The 24,658-nt window shown below is 34.9% G+C and overlaps 1 protein-coding gene across 3 annotated transcripts in view; it reads left to right on the forward strand.

Annotated features, from left to right (window-relative positions):
• Positions 1 to 2,055: 2,055 nt before the first annotated feature.
• The window catches only part of LOC145673717 (L-fucose kinase-like), a 147,333-nt gene continuing 124,730 nt past the window's right edge, over positions 2,056 to 24,658 (forward strand). For 2 of the 3 annotated variants that reach the window (XR_014128789.1, XM_081743431.1), the window contains exons 1-3: positions 2,056 to 2,353; positions 15,947 to 16,024; positions 18,746 to 18,900. Coding sequence is in view for 2 of the 3 variants with exons in the window: in XM_081743431.1 (XP_081599557.1) it covers positions 15,961 to 16,024; positions 18,746 to 18,900 (219 nt within the window). In the remaining variant the exon portion in view is untranslated. The remainder of the gene's footprint in view (positions 2,354 to 15,946; positions 16,025 to 18,745; positions 18,901 to 24,658) is intronic. The other variant, XM_081743430.1, reaches the window with a different exon arrangement.

Here is a 24,658-nt window from a genome sequence, read left to right on the forward strand (position 1 = left end):
GAGAAGCCTGTAATGATTTCACAGAATTTTTATTAATATTATCAAATAGACAGTAGTGGAAGTGAACGTGAACAATGAAAGTGATAATGGAACATATGAAAGTGAGGAACAATGTGCTACTGATAAAGCAGTGGTTGCATGTACTGTAATTTGGAAAAGGATGCCGAAATGTAAAATATTTGTAATCATAAATACGACCCAATTGTTTTTCTGACAATATACGTTTCATAATTGAAAATACAAGATGATCATTCATGTCAATACTACTGGAACACATAGGTCCCACGTAAAAATATCAGAGGGATACATAATGTCCCACCCTTCCCACGTCGAAAAACGAAACGATGGAAAATGTTTTTTTGTATTCGAAAACAACTTAAAATAGCAATATATTAATGTTTCTCACTCCGAAAAAAATGGTAGTGAAATGGTTAAACGAACGGAACGACAATGGAGTTCGCATTTTTCATATGCTCTGAATTATTAATCCTACCTTATACATTTTTCCTTCTCACTATAAAACTTTTTGCACTCTGCACATTTGTAAGAACATTAATTTACCTTTATGGAAAATGTATTTAGGCCCTAAATGTCCTGTTACTCATTTAAACTTTTATATTTTTCAAACTTTAAAATCTCGTTCGACGAATCGTTTCATATTGCAGACTTACGATTACTTAAACAACAATTTTAAAAGTATTTTCAGTGTTTTGAGAATGTACACCAATGGAAATAAAGAGAATTTTCAATTCTTTTTCCTAACTCTTTCTGTCTAACATGGGAGCAGAAAAAGCGCCCGCTCCTTGTTTCAAAGAGGACGATGAATCTGGAATAGAGATTTTTTCACATTACTATAAAAAGTAAAATTTAATTCATATAATCAGTGTTGTGTGATGTTTTTAAAGTCTGAAAGTGAGGGGGCAAAGCGAGTATCTTGCCCCCTTTGAAAATTTCAGGAGGGGCAACTGCCCCCCTTGCCCCCGGTGACGGAGCCCCTGTTTCCTCCCACCTTCTTCATTCCACCAACCACCCCATCATCGTCCATACGGCCTTCCAAACTTATAAAATTAATCTTGCCTCAAAATGGCGCCCCCTACATGCTCTCAACCAGTTGCGCCCCGGGGCAAATGCTCCGAATTGCCCCTCCCCCCATAGATCCAGCCCTGCTCTGAAGTACAAACTAGATGTTTACCCGGCAGAATTTCTGATGAGATTGGAGAGCAAAAACAAACCCAGACAGGCAAAGAAAACATCTGTCATTACGGAACACACACTTGGTCAGTCCGGGACTGCGGGACACAGTTTAATGTCAGTCCGGAACACAGTTTACTTGGATTTGGGAAAGGATTACAGTAAAGTCCTATGGCTCATTTGAAAGGCTGTTTAATGGGGCGTTTACACTTAGTCGATTTGCGTTCGATTCAGTTGAATTGACGTCACTTTCAACTTAATCGACAGTGTAAACGGGAATTCAACTTAATCGCTTGTTGATCGAAGGCGACTAATCGACTGGAACTGAATTAAAAGACGTTCTATTTTCTGTGGTTGAAATAATTGAACACATTGCTTCGATTTAGTGGCAAATGCAGCGAGTCGATTTAGTCGTGCGACTAAATCGACTAAGTGTAAACGCTCCATAAAGGAGACAGAAAATATGAAATATTTTTTTTAAAATTCACAAACATACAAGCAAGCTACATAAAATTAAAAATGGAAAACGTTCCCGACTAACACAAAAGTAAATAGTGCTTATTTAATTTGGAAGATAATTATATTTACACATACTATATTCATTTTACTACTTGATTTATGAAATACTGATCACAGTGCATCGGTGAAATGCATTTTGGTCAAAAGTTTGCTGTCAATCCCTCTGTATATCAGTTTATAAATCAATATATAATTTGCCTGTTTTAATAACTTCGATAATCTATTATTTAATTAGCATTATTTGACTGTGAAATACAAAAGTGTATTTAATTAATCTGTTCTGATCTGGATTCTATATGAAATTATCTTTCAAATGATGTAATGCACATGTGTATAGCAGCAGTTTTATTTTATCTATAACAGGTTGACATTTGTCTGGAAATGCTTTATTCCTCTAAATGTATAGATCCTCATTTTACCGATTTGTTTGCTCATTTGACAACTTCCTGAAGCATCAAAATATTTAGAAAATTTGAGAATTTTGAGCATCAAAATATTGCGAAATTTCGGCGATGAAGCTAGTAGGTACCGAAGAAGAAGAGGAAGATAGTGACAATAATGATTTGGCATTGCTAGCAGACGCAGCACGGAGCACGCAGAGGAAGAAGGCCAGAAAACACATATCAAATTTTATGAATATGATGTTAGTATATTGATTTTTTTAAAAAAAAATCTTTTTAAGATATATTCGCGCAGTAGTAAAAAAAAAATCGGTAATTTGGGCAGTGATACAGTGTTTTACTTATATATTCTAACAGAAACACAGGATTTTGTTTCTAAGAGGGGAGAGACCGGCACACATGTCAAATCACAAATATACATACTTTCATGTTCATAATACCGTGCAAAACAAGTTTAGATACACCACTTGAAGTACCGGTAATTCGGGAGAACTACCAACATACGAGCGAAATTAGTAATATAAACACTTTGTGGGCATAATATCGTGCAGCTAGAATGTACGTACACCACTCGAAAAAAATGTTCAAAAATTATGCCTAACTAATTTTCTTATCGTTCTCCAAATTTTTGCGCTCTGCGACATGGCAATATCTCACTTCGCATAGATAAAGTTCAAGGGCACCAATAGAAATATCTTAAATATTAGAATGGGGATTCGTTATTTGGCATCGAGGTGAATCATTAGGAAAGTAGTGCAGTGACGTTGGTATGTTGTCATTTTCAAAATTGAAAATAGTTAAATATTTATTGTACTAATAATGTTATTTAGTGTTTGTTGGGGGCTTACCTTCCCCTCAATGCCCGAACTACGTGAGATGAGTGATCACATTGTGAATCCGTTTTTATTTAATCGAGTATTTCCTCTTTGGGAATATTAGCACAGATTTTATGCCTGCATCACAAGATTCCTTCGGGTAGTTTTAGTGTATGGATCCACACAGAGATTAATGAAAAACACCGGTACTTCTTTCTCTCTGCTTTCATTGGCTGTGCCGTCAGCAATCACTTTTGAGGTGTGGTCTTGCATTCCCCGGATCAGATTCACTTTAACAGGTCTTCTGTAAAACACAAACCAACCTGTTCCACGTGACCACTAAAATGCACTAAAACTGTCTTAACAAAACATAACCCAACGAGTGAGGGAATTAGAAACCCCCAGGGCTCGTTCTTTCCTAATCTTATCAATTTACACACAAAAAAGATGGTCACTAAAAAGCACTAATGCTACCGTAACAAAACATAGCCGAGTGAGGGGATTAGAAGCTGCACTGGACTCGTTGTTTTCCACCTTTTTCACAATTTACACAAAAACAAGGTGCCCACTAAAAGTAATAATAATAATAATAATAAACTTCTTATTAAAGTCATAATCTTCCAGTGTATACCTACTACATCGGCAGGATTTCAATGGTTCTGCTTCTTAACTGTTACCTCTCGTTATATCTTGAAATATGTAATTAAGATATGGCAACCCTATTTCTTTTGGAAAAATCTACAGGAGGTAGCGTAGTTTAGAGCATGAGTTTCCTTTGGGTAAAGTTTTCCAAAACTGCCATAGAATTTTGTTTATATTATGCAAGAAAATGTTTTATTGATATTCACAACATAATTTCGTTTAAGGAATTCGGGAGAGAAAGTTTAATGTGGTGGCCCGTACCGTGTATTAAGGAACGATTATAGCAAAGTACAGTGACTTAATTTTGACTTTCGATTGCCCTTAATATCTGTTCCTATACTTTCCTTTCAGTTCACTGTTTTTACAAGAACGCATTCCACATAATTTATAGGAAATTCCACACCTTTTTAATTTATGCTCTTTCAGATTGTCCCTCAGTTTCTTTTTGGTTGTTTGGTAAACATTAATTGCACTGACAAATTTAACATTTCCCAAATATTTCGAATTTTTGGAGTAAAATGGCTGAACACTTACTTTGGCTTGTGTAGTTTGTCAGTGAGTGAGATTCCTTTTGAGAGCTAGGGTGCATGGTGGCTCAGTGGTAGAGCGTTCACTTCTGGTACACGGGGTCCCTGATTCGATCCCAGCTCGCACCAAATAAACTTCGTGGTGGGCAAACACCATGTGCGTGTTTTTTTTGGGGGGGTTCTCCCAGTTCCTCCCACTTTATTCATTCTACCATTGCATTCATTTCTCATCATCACCGTTTCCTTTAGCCTAGCCGGCATTAATCGAAGGATGTAAAACTGAATAATTTCATTTCATTTTACCTTCTGAGAGCTAGTTGGCACCAAATGTGAGTTTCTGAAATAATTTTCAATCAGTGGCGTATCCTGAAAATTTTTTAATGTGTACGACAGATTGTATAGGATAATATCTTGACTGTAGAACATCATTTGCCATTCCATATATCTGAGCATCTTAACTGTATACTTACTTTATGTTAGGCACGGTCATAAATAAAGAGGCACCGTAGCTCAGTGGTAGAGCTTCATCGTCGCCTTTAACCGCGGTAAATAATCGTTCAACATTGAATAGAAAAATAAATAATTAAAATGGAATACTGTTTATTTGCTGGTAGACGCAATAAAATAGTTAATAACTTACCATAAACTATGAAGTCTGTTTCCTCTTACTTTCCTGTAACCACTTCTAATTATTTGAACAACTCCAATCTCCTTTTTCGTAAAGTTCGTTTGATTTGTTTTGAGTTTAGTGTCTCTTTCAGCAGTGAGGCTATATGAGACGTGGACCTACAGCTTACGTGGGATCCGAACCACATGAGCTCCTACTAGGAATCGAACCCGTGTCTCCCTTTGTTAAGTTCGGAATAACACCATCATAAAATTCGAAGCGTACATTTTGTCTCATTTCACACAGTATTTGTTTTTAAATGGAAATCAAAGCTAAGGAGTTAAATCTTTCCTTTCTTTGTACGGATCGACATTAAGTATTGATTCTTTTTAAGGAGGAGAAGGAACGCTCTACCAAGGCCGTCGTGGATCACAATCACAATCTATGATGCTTCGAAGATTAACATTCCACACTTTTCTTTGGCACAAACAGGCCTACTTAAATCCAACATTATTGCTTCCACACAGTGAAAACAAACGAAAGTTTAAAAAAAAATCAATATCCCACCGCGCTTTTATAACATTGAAGCTTGGAATCGCAAATGCTACTCTACTGTAGTTTGTTATTTTTTCTTCGTTTCGCACCTTGACCCTTTAGCCCCCACCTGTTCTACGAGTATTTTGGAAGAAGCCAATGTCCAAGAAGGAACCCAGAGTAGTATAGAAACAATACAAGAGAGAGTTTTAGTATCAAAAACAATTTGATTGGTAGTTTCTTTTAATTTATTTTTCATTTTAATTTTGTATTTTGAGGATTTCAAAATAGGTATTACGGAAAACAAATTTTAATTAATACTAAATACTCATTTAATTATTAATTACTTTTTGTGGAGGAAGGAACAGATTTCTCGTCGTCTGTTGGTGAGTACAAATGTTTTCATGAGATGTCGGGACAATCACTAAAACCGCTTCTCCCTCCGTCAGGATTGTAGCAGAAGCCTTAGTTTCTCGCAAATTTCAGCGGTTAATTTCGCCGCCGATCCCAGGCACAGCCCCGTACGTATGGGTGTTGCTTTCCGTACTGTTTAGTCAAATGTATGTTGACAAACAGATGGTTACTCACTCCTTCCTCCGGTAAACTCAACAGACTCTTGTATTCGCTAGATGGTGCTGGTGTTTCAATCTCGTACTGAAGCGCAGTGAAAACTTATAGTTAAAGCCACGAGACATTTTTATTTATTTATTTGTACTTGGAGTAAGCCAAAATTAAAACAATAAATTTTGTTCCTATTATTTGTTTACCGCCGTAAACGCGGTAACACCGAGAAAACGCCACTGTTTTCGATTGACAATTCAAGTGAGAGTATGTGCCCAGATCCAATTTTTGAAGTAATGTAAATATCCTCACAAAACGCCTGCTGAGATTTTGTTTAGGTTTCTTAATAAAACTGCTATTCTTCTTAACGGTGAAGCTGTGTAAACTGGAAACAATCTCATATGGGCCTACGACGACATTTATATATAATCTGTATGCCATGAAAGTTGTGAGTTGCTCGATCATGGGATATCCTTAGCAGTTCCACTTTTTCGTTTATCCCATTTTAATCCGAGGTCAATGTTACCATTTTCTGAGTAATTTTTCAATGCCTTTGCTGTTCTATTCGTAACGTGTATTAGTTGAAATTTGTTATTTAAATATTGAAATAGTGTTTTCATTGTTTTTCTGGAAAGAGCTCGACGAAAATGGAAGTAGAAAGGGTTGCATCATAGCCGTGTTACAACCATATGCATTGCGCTGCTTGGGACTAGTTTGTTTTCTTCTTTTAAAGATTTGTATCCTTTCTATTTTAATTTTGGTTATTTTCTTTTATAATTAAATCATCACTATTCAAATAATAGTTTGAAGTTTATTTATTTTAGTGAGATACCAACTAACGAACTTTTACAGCTAGAATTCTTTCACGATTTGCCTGCAAATACAGCGTTCGGTCATTTGCTATAAAAACTAGTGAAAGTAACAAAGGAATCCATGCTAGGTGGCCAGTAAAAGGCATGAATGTTATCTAATCGAGTAAGAGCAAAGCGAACCTGGTGGAACCGCACCGAGATGCATCCGTAGGAAGCAGGAGAGTGGAAACAACGCAATTCCTCATGTTACTAGATGTGTTATTTATTTATTAGACAGCTTTATCATTACGGATCGTAGAGTAGGGTATGATAGATGAGATTAGATTAGTAGAGTACGTTAAGTTAATAAGATAGTTTAGTGTTTACATGTTACATTTAAAAATACCATAATGCGGGTTTTGACAGTAATACAAGTTCCTTTAACACATGTAATGATTTCCCTCTAGTCACTTTAGGGTTTCCAACTGGCCGGTATTCCACCGACCTGGTCGGAAATATTGCTGCTATATTGATTAAAGCCGGTGACCGGTACAAACTTCTTACCAGCTCCTTTATGACCTGTATTTTGAAATCTATAATCTAGAACAAAACATCGAATTTCTTCAACAGTGCCTTTACAAATACAAATTTCCGTTGTATTATACATTGAGCGATATATTTTTTTTTTTTTAAAAATCTATGGCAGTTTTTTTATTTATTTACCAGGAAATTTGATAAAAATTAGATTTTATTACGAAACACTTTTTTGAACGATACAGACAGAAGTGTATAATTTGTCATAATTATGTGGCATAAATATAGCGATAAATTTAAATTATCCAGTGATTGTTGGCAAATAACTCTTAGGCATTTCGTTAGTACAATGTTCGTTGTATTGTTTAGTTTCATGTTCCCACCTTTCGACATCTATGTACCATTAATGTATTTTGTTCATCTGTTTAGATAATTCTAAAGAGTTGACAGGAACTGTGTCAGGAAAAATTTGAAATTAACTTCTAAGGAATTTTATACATTTATTGAGAGTGTAAAAGCACTTACCGTAGTTGAAGCATGATTTTAACGAGTAAATTTCATTTTGTAAATTCAAAATTGTCACGTAAAGATTAAGATACTTCTGGTCATCTGTTTCAATAATATTAAAGAAGTGACAGTTACTGTAAACACAACAAAATGATCGATACCGACTTCAGTTTCTCACTTGTATCTATTAAGCTTATTAGTGAATGTACTAACGATATGCAGAATACAGGTGTTAATGCACTTTTGTCCACGGTAATACACTTCGTTCCCATGGATGGGTCCGAACAGAGATACTTCACACTTAGGTATATCATAGGTAATTTTGAGGAAGTGTCGATAATTTTATTTCCCAGAATTGGCAACCACAAGTCACTTGTAAAATAAAATATAGCTTATTAATATTTTACATATCTAACGTGGTACTTCCATACTAGGTAGACATGTAGTGTTTATTTTCATTAACAAATATTGATTTAATATCCACGATAGATAGCAGAGACTGTAATTTACGTATATGTAACTGTAAATTTCATTTAAATATCATTAAATATCTTGCGTAATAAAATTTGTCAGATGAGCGACATGTTAATTGTTTACGCTTTGCTGCTTTTACGCAAGTATGTAGCGAATGATTTGTGTATGGGGAGATATTTTCATTATGTCGGAGTGCTTGAAGTGGTAAGTAGTTAGGTGCAACATAAAGTGAAATACGTCATCTTTGGCAGAAATTATAAATGTAAAATGGTAATCCGTGTTGTCAGATGTAATAATATAGCTTCATTAAATTTAATTTTTAATTTGCGATTGCACTAATTACTTACAGTTGCCTTGTGGTGTATATGTATATCCACTGAATGAGGTTGGTAATACATTAATTCCTAATGTGTTAATGATAGCAGAATATTCCCAAAGTAGGTGGATGCTCTTGACAAGTAGTGTCGATTATTTCTAATGGATTCCTGGCCCTGGATTCCGAATGAATAGGAACAAAGGTACAAGGAACTGGAAGTCTCACTTTGTTTGAAAGCCTTTATTTCGAAAAACTGCTTGGATAAATATCTCATCCAATTGCATAGATGTTAGTCAATAGAATTGAAGAGCATAATGCCGTTTACAGCAATTTGGTATCTCAAACCGATCTAGGGATATGGTAGTACTGTTAAAGTTGCTTGATGTAATACCGAGAACTTGTTGTAATTACTCGGCAAGGTTCTAGAACACAGGTCCACCACCCAGAGGCCAAGTTAGGTGAATTATGACAAAGTAAACTATTTCAAATTATTAACTAACCGAAATACCACTTGCATAAAAGGATTTCTTCCAATAATATACATTATCAAATAACAGTGAGGGACTTAGCCCTCCAGACGTATATTATTTTAGAATATATATTATTAGAAGAAATCATTCAGTGAGAGTGGAATTTTGGTTAATTATCAATTTCAAATAATTTATATTGTCGTAATTCACCCAACTTGCCCTAAAAAACAGAAGTTATCAGGAACATCAAACTTAATATCAGACAATGCAAAACAATATATCCATTCTGAACAAATAAACTTGAAAAACACTGTATTGTACAAAAAACATTTTGTAAACCCTAAAACCCAAATAGGCATACAAACATAATAGAATAAGAAATGGAACACTTAAAGAAACTATAAAATGTACACAGAACATAAAGGTATAAAGGAATATGTTACAATGTATAAATACGTCGACAAATTCACACAATACAATCACATACCATGCCTAGCGCCAATGAACAATTCAACATCGACTCCGAAGACAAAGACGAAACTAAACGACATTTCGAGTAAAATAAAGAGCAAATTAAAGCAAAATTTGTGCAGGTAAAATAAAAAAAAAAAGAAGAAGAAAAACTAGAAAACTTCATTTATCTAAAATTATGATTAACTAATGAATTAAATCATTATTATTACTTTATGAATAAAACAATAGACCTACATATGACTAATGTGGTGATGTAAACAAACGTGGTGCTGTATTGTTCAAAGGTTGAATAATTTCGGTAATATATTTAAATGATAAAAAAGTCAAAAAAACTGGAAGAAAAGAAACGAAAAGGAACCTAAACAATATGTGTAAAATATATTTCATTAATTTTATAAAGGGGGACCTGTGTTCCAGAACTTTCCCTAATTACACCTACCAAAACGTATTGTTGTAAATATATAGGAGCATATTAAATCAAATTGTTTCAAAAACGTCCCCACAAATGCCCTATTTAAAGTAATTTATTGAATTCATCAATTTTTTTCATTATTCCCGAGTTGTTTGAGATATTAAATTGCTGTAAACGGCATTATAATCTTTATGCATGTTGTAAACCATCTACGTTATTAGATGTGAGAGTTATCTAAACACATTTTCAGCATAAACACTTTCTAAAGGGTCAGATTTTCAATTCATTGTAACTTTGTTTCTAGTTGTTAAAAGTATCAAATACCATTTTCGTGATTTTTCTCTGGGTTCTCCCGTTTCCTCGCCACCTTTAGCCTAGCCGGCACAACCGTGTCACGTAAAACTGAAATATTTCATTTTCATTTTTGTTAAAAGTATATCATACGATGATCATATTATTCGACACAATGGAATTTTGGATGTACATTACCCCATTTGTCTTACTTGCAATATTAATGTTGTAGAATATTCCAAATTTTGGTTGCTTTTCGATGTTCGTAATACTGTAATGTTCTTAGTTTGAAATACTACATAATAAGTGTGATATTGTAAATTTTCGTTTTACACGTAGATTTTAAACATTGTAATCACCTGACGTAGTGCTATTTGAAAAATATAATTTTATGTTGGGTTGGCAACACTGTTAATCTGGTTGTGCTACAGGGTATGTCAAACAGTGTCCCCTGTCGATATTTGCGTAGTACGAAACTTCAACGTTTCGTATGTATTAGTCTAGAAGTTACAAGGGTGTATCATAGTCTACCTAGTCTCTTTCGTCCACCTCGTATATAATCAGATACAGTGATAATTATGTGCACGAAAGTGTGTAGAATACAACTAATTGAGCAATATTAAATAGTTATTAAGAATTAAAAATGATTTTCTGGATAAATAGCAATAAATATGGCGCGTTTATTAAATATGTTCGGTCATATTATAATATAAGAGGCCTACAGTAGTAATAAAACAAAGCTCTAAATATATATAATAATTATTGTGTAGCAGTTTCGGCAATGTGACGTCGCTTTATTCGGACACGTTATGAAAGACTGATTCGAGAATGGCAATTTAAATATACACAGAAAGTGAAAGGAGTACACGCCTATACTTCCCAGAGCCAATCAAGTTTTCCCCTCACTTTTACAGCTCCTTCTAACAAGCACAGTAAGAAGAAACCTCCACACACCCAATCTTCTAGCCCGGCTGGTACCAAGAAATAAACATTCATCACGTAGTGTGCCTAGTGATAACAGATCCTCATTTATGGTATAGTGGAAAAAGGGCTTGCTAATTTTATTCTTGTTGAAGTCTGTAAAAGAGGAAAGCGCCACACTCAGCTTCTTGCTCTTGATGCTTGTTGAATATGTCTCTCCAGTCTTCCGCGCAATTCAATATGAATGAATATTTCGCGCACTCTGAAGATTTTAAACATATATTGACATGGTTTCAACCTGCGATCTTCTGTCTTCAGGAAACGCGTTTTACTGCTGCTAGCACCAGGGTGGATTGATTTAAATCAGTCTGATTTAAATCAAGATTTAAATCACTTGATTTTTTAAAATAAAAATCGTTGATTTAAATCAAATTCCGAAATCAAATAATTTAAAGTGAAAAAAAAGTAAAATCCCGTTTCTGTTCTGTTATTTCGGTTATGGGAGACTCAAATGTACAGTATGGACAGCATAGTATGAAAGGAAGTGTCATGCACTGGATGATTAGGGAAAATCCCATTTTGAACGAGTAACAGAGCAATCCTGCTTTCTTCTCTTTGTAACAATGCGTTTGGGTTTTTAAATCGTTAACTATTCCAACGAAGAAATCACCATCGACATTTAAGACGAAAATTCTTTCGTGTGCGCGTTAGTTTGTTTGTTCCCAGATAATAGGGCATATTTAGAGGGGTCCTATTCCCTCTCTGATTTTTTTTAAAAGATTTATAACTTTAGGCGAAATTTATGTATTTCGAGCCTCAAGCTAGTTCCAATTTTTTAAAAATATGCCCCTGCCAAATATCAGTAACTTTTGTGAAAAAATGTGTCATTTTGATAAACGTTGCTATACTTTTTTTTAATGCTTAACCTTTTAAATTATATTACCTATTTTTATTCTATTAAAAATCAAATCATCATTATTCGATTAAAAAAGCACAAATAAACCTTTTTACTTCGTTTTTTCAAGACTGGAGGCATTATAAACAAGTTACATATGCTTTCACGCCTTTTTGCGTCGGGACATAGTGTGTGATGATGTCATAAATTAAAAAAATATTTTTTGTTATGCCTATTATTATTATTATTATTATTATTATTATTATTATTATTATTATTATTATTATTATTATTATTATTATTATTATTATTATTGGTGGGCTTACATTTTGCATTCAAAAGACTGAAATTTTGCACACTCGTTTAGTGCACCTCTTAGCATTTTTCAGATGTTTTCAGATCTCTGCATGGAAACAGGAAGTCCAGAGGGGAAAATGTTAAAAAAAAAAAAAAAAAAAAGCTTTTTTCACGATTCAAATGGAGACATATGAATGGTACCGTTTGAAAGGCTGTTCTATTCTGAAAAGAATGATGTACGAACCATGATCCTAGGATAAGTAGGGATGTTTCAGGAAACTGTTACCTCAGATCCTGTTTTATACGGGAATCTGGGGTATTTGGGGAATATTATTTTTCGCGGGCTTACTTTTGCACCTAGAAGATTAAATTTTGCACATTTATTCAATGCACCCCTTAGTATTTTTCAGTGTATCAGATCTCTACCTTAAAATAGGGGGTTGGTCCAGAGGGGTAAAATGTTAAAAAGGATATTTTTAAGAGAAAATCACTTTTTTGTGATTTTTCCCCCCCCAGATACACGATAGAGACATTTGAATGGTACGATTGAAAATCTCTTTTATTCTGAAGAGAATAATGTAGAAATAACGATCCTAGGATAAATAGGGATGTCTGAGGAAATTTTTGTTACATGCAGGTTATCTGGGACATTGTGGGGATGTTCTTAGCTCATTGTTAAATATTTTCCCCGCCCTTACTATTCAAGATAACTTGAAATTTTATACACAGATTTAGTACACCCCTTAGTATTTTTCAGTTGATTTTGAGATACGTGCGTTAACACAAGGGAGTCCACAGGGGATCAAAATTAAAAAAAAAAAAAAAAAAAACAGAAAAATCCCATTTTCCCTCAAAATTTCCCTCTTTATGGACATTATAGGGAAATGTAAATGTTACCGTTTCAAAGGCTGTTTTATTCTGAAGGGGATGAGGTATATAAATAGGGATGATGATGTAGCTGCTTGACTGAAAGTCTATAATTTACTTTTTAGAAAAGCCATAATTTAAAAGGGTTAAGAAAAATTGTTTGGGATTGATATAGGTTAACAATTAAGGACTAATTCAAAATTCAACCCTAATACTTTCACTTAAATGGCATAATTAGCATTTAATACTAATTCCTAATGCTTTTTCTTCAGTTCGCGACTTGTAATTTACGAGGAGAAAGATTTGATTTAAATAAAAAAAATCAACAAAAATGATTTTTAAAAAAAATCATGATTTTTCCCACCCTGGCTAGCACCTCAGTTCTCTCTGGTTACACTTTCTATCACCATGATCAGCTCACTGCTGGTCATGCAACAGACCAGTTGGTGTATCTGACGCCTATCACTCGCCCTGTCATATGTGAACAGCGCTTAGCAGCTTTTAGCTGTCCGTGTCTTTTTGAGGCAACCTGTTACTATCTATTGTACGTACATTACTCGTCATGATGTCTTTGCTGTTGCCCACCAACTTCCACCCCCATTTCTCTTTGTGGGTGATTTCAGTTCTTGCCATGCACTATAGATCTCTTCTCGTACCGAGCCTAGAGGTCAAGAGATTCCCACCTTTTTAGACAACACTAACTTATTGCGGGGGTGTAGCCAGTTATGAAAATTTTCCGATCCATAAAAACATACTCCACTTATTCCTACATCTTTGTTTAGCCATAAAAGTTATTGGTACTAAATATTGTCTGAAAAAAGTATCATGAAGTGAAAATCTAAGATTCTTCATCTCTGCAAAAATATTTCAAAACCTTCAATGTGTTCTTTCCTCAGCATTCAACTTTGATCTCACAAAACCATATTTCGCCAGTTTAACACGCGTGAGATGAAGTTTTTTCATAGCTTTACTACTTCTCTGGATTTACAATCTTGTAACATACATAAATAAATAGAGATAATATAAAGTGCCTACTGTAAATTTTTGACTAACAAAAATTCCAGTTTAAGTTACTCATGAAAACAAATACTGAACATTTTTTGAAAATAAACATCTATTTATTCATATATTCATTCAGAAGAGAAAATAAAATGTAAATAATAAGCAAGCTGACTTGCGTACTTGTTCTTTCAATAAAATAATAAACGTAAAAAGCTGCGCTATTAGCGCTGCGTTTTAAAAGCAAGTAATTTCATTTTAAATTACAAAATAAAAAGTATATATATATTTTTTTTTGTTATATATGCACTTGTTCCGAATAGTTATTATTTCTAATACATTTTTTATACACAATAATGGTAGTTTTACAATACAAAATATCTGCTCTAAGATATTGATTATACAAAACTCCAATATTGAAGTTATAATTTACGAGTGTTAAACAATAAAATCAAAGCATTTCTTCTTATTTTCTGTTGCAAAAATAATCTTCATAAGGAGCTTTTATGTAGTTATTTCATTACATAGGCAAGCCTATATGTGAAAAAATAGTGAAATTTTCTGTTTTTGAAGTAATTGATAAATTCACAAAGGTTTCTTTTCGCTCTCTTGTTACAATTTAAACAATGGGATGGGATATTTGTACTCTATGAACTTGATCTATGTTCCCTGCACTTTATATATACAAGGTGTTTCAAAACAACACCGACAACGTTTCGGAGGTGATTCCTGACACCAAAATAAGACAAAAATTATACACCAACCTGGGTGCACAAATGCTTCCTTTCGGAGTTATAGGCTGCCGAAAACATGAAAAAAATGAATTTTAAAGGTCCATAGGTCCAAAACTATGGGACCTACCATAGTCGGGTCAAGACTTTACTTAGGAACTAATATGTGCTCTATCCAAAAATACGTGTTTCAGAATCCTAAGGTACTCACGCAACAATTTTTGCACAGGCAGTTTGGTTACGGCATATAATCTGAAGTACTCACTATCTATCTGTATAAAAGTTGTTGCGGAAGTAATTACTGCAGGATTCTGAAGCATGTATTTTTTGGATAGTGAACATATTAGTTTCTTAGTAAAGTCTTGACCCGACTACGGTAGGCCTCATAGTTTTGGAGATACGGACCTTTAAAGTTCATTTTCTCACGTTTTCGGTAGCCTATAACTCCGAAAGGAAGCATTTGTGCACCCAGGTTGGTCTATACTGTTTGTCTTACCTTGGTGTCACGAATCACCTCCCAAACGTTGTCGGTGTTGTTTTGAAACACCCTTTATATACACACAGTTGTTTTAAATTGCTAAATTGAATGTGTATGACAGGAAAAGTAAATAACTTACGACGAATTTGCATTTATGAGATATGCATTTAAAAATATGGGTTTGCTCTTGACAGCAGTGGTTTGAACGAGTTGAAAAATGTTAGAAGGGAATAGAGTTAACCTGGATAAGAAAACGTCTTATATATAACACACAAAAAGTGAAAAAGTGAATGACTGGACCGGGACAAGAACACGGGATCTTCGGCATATGATGCCGATGCGTTAACCACTACGCCACCCAGAACAGCCACTCAGTCTCAAGGTAGGTGCTTTCCACTCGGACCACCTGGATTGTACTACCACTGTTGTGCTTAGACAATTCCTGTGTTCATATATATTGAGCACCCATGTTTTATATATGTTTAAATATTGTGCATGTTACATAAAATTAAAATATTGTAAATTTTTAGACAAACAAAACACACATTTTTAATATAATAATAAAATATGGTTATTACAGTAGTTTTCTATTTTGTGTAGTATTATGTGTGTATGTGTTTGTTTGTTCTTAACTGTAGAGTAATTCAGTTTTCAATAATTGGAATTAATTATAAATATTCTTTTTCTTACAGATAATATCTTCAAAATGAATTGGGATATAATTCTCGTAACGGTTAACTCTTCGTCTAGTGCCGAAGTTGTTCAAAAAGGTAGAATTGACTTACTTGTATTACTTTTTTTTCCTGTGCGTTTTATCTAATGTTTACAGTTGTTAGTTATTTATTTATTTCCCAGTAACTCTCGTGAGTAAATGTTTCATCTATCTAGTAAATCAATTCATAGGTTTTTCTTTTGACATGTGTCAAATTGTTATTCTCTGGCACTAATAGTTTCATGCAATTAATATTTGTAATCAGGAAGATTTCATGTGGACACCGTGTATATCCACCGCTTTCATCCACTTCTAATGTAAAATTAGCAATTGTGGAACATTCCATCCAAAAAGATTGAGAAACCACTAAAGGTCAATTTCGCTTTAAAAAAATCAGGATATATATATATATATATATATATATATATATATATATATATATATATATATGAACGTATAATGCATTTCAACCTTATATACTTGTATAAGAAACGAAATACATATAAAGTGGGATCCAAAGCGCGTGAGACATCGGAATTTGAATGTAATTCGCTTGGGGATTCAACACCAGATCGTGCACAGCAAAGATGAGTGCCGTAGCAATGAAGTAATAAGAAGCCCTTATTGTAACGTGTCAATTCAACTTGTAAAGTAAAACGGGAGTGAAGCATTTCATCGATTTAAAATAAAACCTTTTGTTGTAATGATGTACCAATATTTGTTAAGATAGTAATCGTCAATTTCTGTATTGAAGATGAATGTCAGTTAAAAATGCAATGGATAATAAATAAAAAATCGTAAAATTTGCATTACGATTCGATTAAATCCAGTTTTTAGTTTCACACAACTTATTTCGATACTCTCGAGATCGAGACCAACACAAGCATTTGTTGATTGTGACGATACTGAGATGATGGTTTTCGGATCGAGACGAAAGAACTGAGATTGCTGTTTATCGACCGAGACCAAGGACGCCCATGTTGTGGTTTGCAGGGGGGGGGGGAGTATAAGCGACGTTTCAAATATAGTTTCAAATTTTGCTGTAACTAATTTAAAAATTCTATTGGGTTTTCAATATTCTCAAGTACTACAATTTCCTCTTAGGGGGGGGGGGGGCGATTGCCCCACCTTGCTTCCCTGATGGGCGCCCTTGACCGAGACTATGTAGTCTCATTTTGTCTTGTCTCAATATCACTTCCTACTACCACATCCAGTCGCAATATATATATAAATGAGTCACTGGGTTTGTGACTTAATAACTCTTGAACCATCCAACCGATCTCGATCAAATTTTAAACATAGATAAAGTTCCGGCCTGGGAGTGATGTTATCATTGCATTGACGGTACAATGTAGCGTAGGAAAGGGGGAAACGCATTAAATAAATAAAACTTAACAACTCGTCAACCACGAGACCGATCTCGATCAAATTTACCACAGATGAAGTTCGGGTTTGCAATATTTTTTAGCATTTTACTTTGACGGTGCAACTTAGGTGATTCTCTCTCTCTCTCTCTCTCTCTCTACATATATATATATATATATATATATATATATATATATATATATATATATATATATATATATGATCGAAAATGACCGATATTAGTGTCGAATCCATAGTTTTCGGGGTCGCTGAAACGAACAGTGACACTTTCGATGCCATTTAAATCCGAATTCACCCCTTTATGTCCAAAATGAAACGTATTTTCTCCATGCCAAAAAGTGGTATTCTGCTAGTAGAGTAATAAAATAGTAGATGGAATCTATCGATATTGTGCTAAATCCATATCATGAAACAATTTTTCGCTTTCTATTACTGTTTTTCTGGTATGACGATCAGTGTTAAAACCAGAAATCGTAAATATCCCCCACTTGTAGTTTGTGTTTTCGTTTATTCGAAGTATTCAATAGGTTTACAGGTTCTATTCTGTCCACCAGGTATAACGGGTCACAGGGTCCAAATGTGTCCAACTATCCAAAGGAGTCTAACGGGTCAAACAGTCCTACCGGGTCAAATCACTTCATATGGGTAAAAGTGCAATATCGATCCAACGGGCGAGCGGTCCTGAATCGGTTTCATTTTCCGAGCACTAATTCTAACATACTGATGCTTTAAGCTTGGTTTAAAGGGACAAGTTTTGCCAATAGATGACACTACAGTCTTTGTATCTCTCCCATATATTTTTTACCTTTCACGAAAATTCACGATTTCTCTTACAAATTTCAACTAGAGGAACTTCATAATCTATCGAAGGCAATAATCCATGCTGATTTTTTATTTAGAATTTTGTTCATTGTTTAAATTGCTTGATTGTTGAAATGGTTATCTAAATCTTTAACAATGGAACTGTTTCAACAATAAAGAAAATTCTAAATAAAAAATCGGCACAAATTGTTCCCTTTGATAGGTTATGAACTTCCTTCTCTAAAAATTTGAACTCTGTAGGTTGAAATTTGTAAAAGAAATTGTAAATTTTCGTGAAAGGTAAAAAATACATGGGAGAGATACGAAGATTTTAGTGACATCTATCGGCTAAACTTGTCCCTTTACACTAACCTTAAAGAATGTTGGTGTTCAACCCATGAATAAGCAGATATTATTCTTTATTTCGATTTAGTGTCATGGCAGCTAATGATATTTTGTACTTTGGAATGTATGTTTTTATTTTCAGAATATAAACGAGTTAACGTAGGAGCATAGCTTATGGTATTTAACATGTATCGTCAAGTTTCCTAATTGCGTAACTATTAATTTACCATTGTATTTTTCATTGTAGAACTGAATTTGTTGAAACTGAAGGAAAGAATTCCGAAATCTATCCCTTGTCTTGCGGTGGAAGATCCCTTTGAAGGTGTTGGAAGCGGAGGAGCCACACTGAACGCTTTGCTAATTGCAGCAGAATATCTTAGTTCAGTGAACGGACTTTGCACTGTAAGTGTTTCGATGTGAATGCTTAATTTTAAAAGTCGAATTTCATTCGTGAAAATTTGTGTCAATACATATCATGGCTTTGCACAATGTTCTTATTATATATGTGCACATGATCCACAAATGTATGGAGTAATAGTTTATTCAACACGAGAAAGGCTAGAGTATACATGCTTTGAAAAAAAGCAGTCAAATTGTGTCGCCTTACTCATATTGGTAATTTAAATACATATTTGCTACATATTGTATTCTGCGGTTACTTTTATGTGAAATTCTGATGTAGTATTGCGAAATATGTAATTCTGACTTTGAAAAGTGGCAACGATATGAATTTTTACCCTACTGATGTATTTCTAGTTTTTTAGTAAAAACAGTGCCTACTTAGCTGCATTTGTTACTAACAAACTCAATATTTTGGTAACTGCTGCGTTTGACATTAACTGCTCTGAGTATCTGTAGCATCAATAGTTGAAGAAAATACTTGCAACATTTGTAGCATTCGGTCAAGAAAATAATTTCCATCTCTCTATGATCTTGTAGCAAGAACCGTCGACCCTACTGTCCCGCACGTTTATACGTCCCTTCATAACTCGTTGTTTCTGCGTAGCCACTTTCTTCAGTGGTAGTGCGACGTCACCGTGTTGAAGCAGGAACAAATATCTTGTGCTAAGCCAGTGTTGCAGCGTACCGTTTTTGAGAAGAAAAGCAAATTATAAAAATGCGAATAAGTAAATAAATAAAGACTAAATACAGACACAATGCGTACTTACCTTAGCATTGTGCAACACTGAAAAAACAGCTTTGCATCCATTGTCTTCGCATAAGAACATTCCCCCTCAGAAGCAACCGTGTTTTTCTATTTAAAAACCGAATTCTGAAGAATGTCCTAGCTCTGGCAAATAGTTTCAACATAGCTGAATCTTCATTTGGAAGTGTCTTCCTTAGGACATCAAATAGTCGACCAATCATATTCTTTTTTCGATTCACAATTTTGTGAAATTTTAGAAATATAAATTTACATTTTTTAAATTGCTTCCATCCTCCCAGAAGAAGGTGAAACGAGACTACTTCAATTTCGGGTTACTTATGAAAATATTCCCCGTAGTACACTTTCTCGTTTGTGGATGCTCTTAACATTTCGAAAACTCTAGTTCACGTTAAATCCATTTTCAGGGGGTACACCTTTCCTCTTTTTCTTTAAACCTGTCAAGCAAGTGTTCCTTCCTGTTCGAGTCTCCTCTGACCCCTTCCTCGAGCTTACATCTCAGATTTTGTCTCATGTTGCCCCATGCACTAAAACTAACACGTTCCAGTCTCAGGGGAACACCTTGAAAATTGGCATTCTTTTAGAAGTTCTAGAAGAGACAACATATTACAAGTTTTAGCTGAAAAATATGGGTACATAAATGGTATCATAGGGTTACTATCTGCTGTTGAAAGAAACGGGTTAAGAGATTTTCTTCTGCACAGGAATTTGTAAGACATTTGAAAGTCTGCAACTCGTGTGGAAGAAATAGCAGGATTTCCGGAAATGGAAATAGCAAATAATACTTCCTTATTGATCATTTTTCCATGGAAACCAGTGTTATTCAAAGTTTGTTAAACAACATTTACTCTGCACTCATATTAACAAGTTACTTTATATTGAAATCCAGTACTAACCAGTTGAGAATGCTCCTAAAGCTTTGCCAGAACGAACTTAAAAAGAATGGAGAGATGGAGCGGGAAGGATAACTGTGATTGTTCCTAAATGTAATTTTTTTTATCTGCACCTTCTTCTCTTCCTTGCAAAATTTAGCAAAATATCATCTCTCTATGACTTACGATTCCCGACATATGGCTCCTTAAATCTCCCGAAAATCGAAATTTTTTGGCCAAAATGTTAGAAACGGTGGCGAGTTAGCCAGTGGCCACCGGTTATTCTTTCGTACCAAAATGTTCAGCATCCTTTTAGATTTTTATCAATACCAATATGATATCTTTATGACTTACTTAGTGTTCCTGAGGTATGGCCCCTTAAATCTCCGGGACTCGGCCATTTTTTGGCCAATATCTCGGGAACGGTAAGAGTGACGTGAAAAATTGTATCATCGTCTCAGATAGTTTTTGATGCTCTATCGCAGCGTTTCTCAACCTTTTTCAACTTGCAGCACACTACGGGTGATACTTGAATTCTCGCGGCACACTTATAGATATTATTTGTAAATATAAAACACAGTGGTATTTTTTCTGCGATTATTGATCTCCTCAGAGAGAAGAAAGCTCTATCACTGGTTTTTCCCCGTTGTAAATCATTATGCTTATTTTTCATTCTAATTTAAAAATAGAAAACAATTACAATGAAATATTGGACTTAGGTTTTTAAAAATACTCTTTCTTTTTAAAAACTGTATCCAACCTTTTACTAAGAAGGAAGATCACTAAATAACGAACGAAGGAACAAATCTCTTTTACTTTTAAAACAGAAATGTAGGTAATTTGTCGAAAGGATTGAATGATATTTTAAATTTTCAAGTTATGAAATAGTCTGCAAGAATAAAGAAGCAATAATGTTCATAACAATGATAACAAATACTTTTTTCAACATTAGAAATGTACAGAACAGTAACCCAGTATGAAACTTAAAATTGTAAATTCATATTAGAGGTTCATTGTGAAATTCAAATATACATTTTTTCCCTACGTTTTGCAATTTAATTGCTATAAAATTAATAAGTTTGTTTCGATTCGTCGCGGCACACCAGTGTGCCGCGACACACCGGTTGGGAAACGCTGCTCTATCGAATGGAGGGCTCAAAAGCGCAAAACTAACTCTCTCTCTCTCTCTCTCTCTCTCTCTCTCTCTCTCTCTCTCTCTCTCTCTCTCTCTCTCTCTCTCTCTCTTACTCTCACTCTCTCTCACTCACTCTTTCTTTCTCTCTCTATCTCTTACTCACTCACTCTCTCTTACTCTCACTCCCTCTGTCTCTTTCTCTGTCTCACTCTCTCTCACTCACTCTTTCTTTCTCTCTCTATCTCTTACTCACTCACTCTCTTTCTCTTACTCTCACTCCCTCTGTCTCTTTCTCTGTCTCACTCTTTCTTTCTCTCTCTATCTCTTACTCACTCACTCTCTTTCTCTCTTTCACTTCAGTAACGAACGTTCTAAGTCCGTTGAAAATAAAGAATTGTTTCATTTTAGGTTAATGTTTTGTGTAAACACAGTCAACATTTGTAATCGTAATACATATAACTTTACATACAACAAAGCTTAAGTGTACGATTGCACACATCAAACATGTGTAAAGTCCTACAAAAATTTGTTTTACTCTTTAACGTACACGTAGAATAGAAAGTGAGTGCTTTCCAGTTAGAGAAACTTTCATTTGTTTCAATTCTCTTTTCTAGCTACTGATTTGAGGAGTGTAGTTTTTTTTTTTTTCTTCAATAAAAAGCTTTCGTTTGACATTTCAATTTTTTTCAAGGGATTTAAAATACTTAGTTTAAAATATTATTTTCTCGCTTGATCAGATCTCATTGACAGGAACACGCGACAAACTTTTACAGTATTAGTTGAAAGAAGGGATACTGCAACGTTTGCAGAAGTAGTTGTCCGCCCTGAATGTAGTTGTCCTCCATGACAATGCCCGCCCTCACACGGCCAATGTGACAATAACAACTCTGGCCGAAATGCGCTGGGAAGTTCTGCCCCAACCCCTACAGTCCAGATTTAGCCCCCAGTGATTATCACTTGTTTGCACCCCTTAATGACCATCTGGGAGGGAAGAAATTCACGACGGATGAAGCACTGCAAAACGATGTCCTCCAGTGGCTACGACAACAACTAAGTTCTTTCAACGCCAAAGGAATCAGGGAGCTGCCACAACGATGGCAACGGTGCCTCGACGCGCACGGACAATACTTTGAAAACCTGACACAGTTTGGTGCTTCTCGTGCTGTCTGTTTCCTCTGAAGAAATGAAAGTCCCGGTCAAACTTTTACGACCCTTGTAAGTATACAGTCCCGTACTGATCGGTCATGACATTTTATATCATTTACTTATTGTTATCCATAGAGGTATTGACTTAGTTTTTTCCTTATCTATGCTTAATTTATTTTAGCTTATATCTTAAGCTCAGAACAAACCAAAGCAATTAAATTCATTATCTTAATAAATTAAAATGTCATATTTGATCGATGTTTGTCTATATACCTACTTTTGGGGCACTCGGTATTGTTTAAAACTAATTACTAAATCAACGCCGAACTAGCATTATTGTAGGTGACACAGTACACTTATAATATTCAGAGAATAACTTCGAACCGATTTTATGTCTTAAGTTTACCATATTCGTGAGGTGATTTATAATGAGTAGGACGATAAGCTTACAAGTTAACCGGGTGGTGGCTATGGTTGCATTTTAAATGCAAAACTGGCCACCGATACTCTTTGACTGGTCGAGTAATACCCAATTCTAATACCAAAATCTCAGCAGGGTCATTCCATGTCAGTTCATCCATTTCCTTAAATTTCCTATAACTTTGCACACTGCACTATAACTATGGGAAATGGGCTCCCGTTCTGGGTGACGAGTGTTGAAATCGTCTGCTATCTATCTGCTGCTGTCCTTTCCTGAGATCAACACGGTCTCTATTCGCTCATCCCTTGTTAATGCCATTCGTGTTACGTCACCTCAAACAAAAGAAAATAGGTTGAAATCGGTTAAAACAATGGTTGATCATAGAGTCAAAAACATTTCACCACTGGATTCCTGGAAATATTTCAGTTCTATTTGATGTATCACACGATAGTTTCCCATTAAAAAATGTTACCGCCATTTCAAAATGGTAGCCGATGGTGCCATATGTCTCAAAAAATTTTATCCCTCGTCTGTTATCATCACTTTTTTTTCTTTTTCCCCAATTCTGAACGGTTTGGATTTCATTTGGGCGTTTCCACACTTTTGGGTCACCCTGTAGTACACACTCAAATACGTAAAACGATTTTCATTTCATTCTATAGGAAATTTCATCCTCTTTCAGAATATCTAGGAATTAGAACTTGGTACTTTTTGAAATAGTGCCCTTTTTGTACTTCTAGTTAAGGCTCCTTTTTCAAGCATACTTTTTACTCGTTGTTTGTACAAAACTGCACTTTAGGTTGATACTATGACAAATCTTACCACAGGTTTGGAATATACAGACAATTTTGCATCAGAAATGAAATGAAATGAAATCTTTGTTTTACGTCCCACGGTTATGCCGGTTAGGCTAAAGGAGACGGTGATAATGAGTAATGAATGAAATGGTGGAATGAAGAAAGTGGGAGGAAACGGGAGAACCCCGAGAAAACCCACGCACACGGTGTTTGTCCACCACAAAGTTCACTTGGCGGGGCCTGGGATCGAACCCAGGACCTCAAGCACCGGAGGTGAACGCTCTACCACTGAGCCACCGCGGAATTTTGCATCAGAATGTATAGATCTGTTGCCTCAAAGGATTCATGTCAGCATGTTACTAGTGCAATTTTAAACCTCGATGCACCATTTCCGGCTGTCGCGAGTAGAATATTTTGCCTACCATGTCCAAATTTTGATGGATCATAACATGGGAATGAGTTGAGCGAGAGCTCTTAACTTTTGCACAAGTTAGTTTTGATGGCTGTAGACCAAGTGTACCAAATATCATTGCAATCTGAGTCGGTGGGTGACATTTCGGTTTTTCGCTGGATGAACTGACGTGCAATAATCCAGCACGGAAGGTAATTTTGTGCATACAACGA

This window comes from Thermobia domestica, chromosome 17 (assembly GCF_964235325.1).
Source record: "Thermobia domestica chromosome 17, izTheDome1.hap1.1, whole genome shotgun sequence".
Classification (NCBI taxonomy): Eukaryota; Metazoa; Arthropoda; class Insecta; order Zygentoma; family Lepismatidae; genus Thermobia; species Thermobia domestica.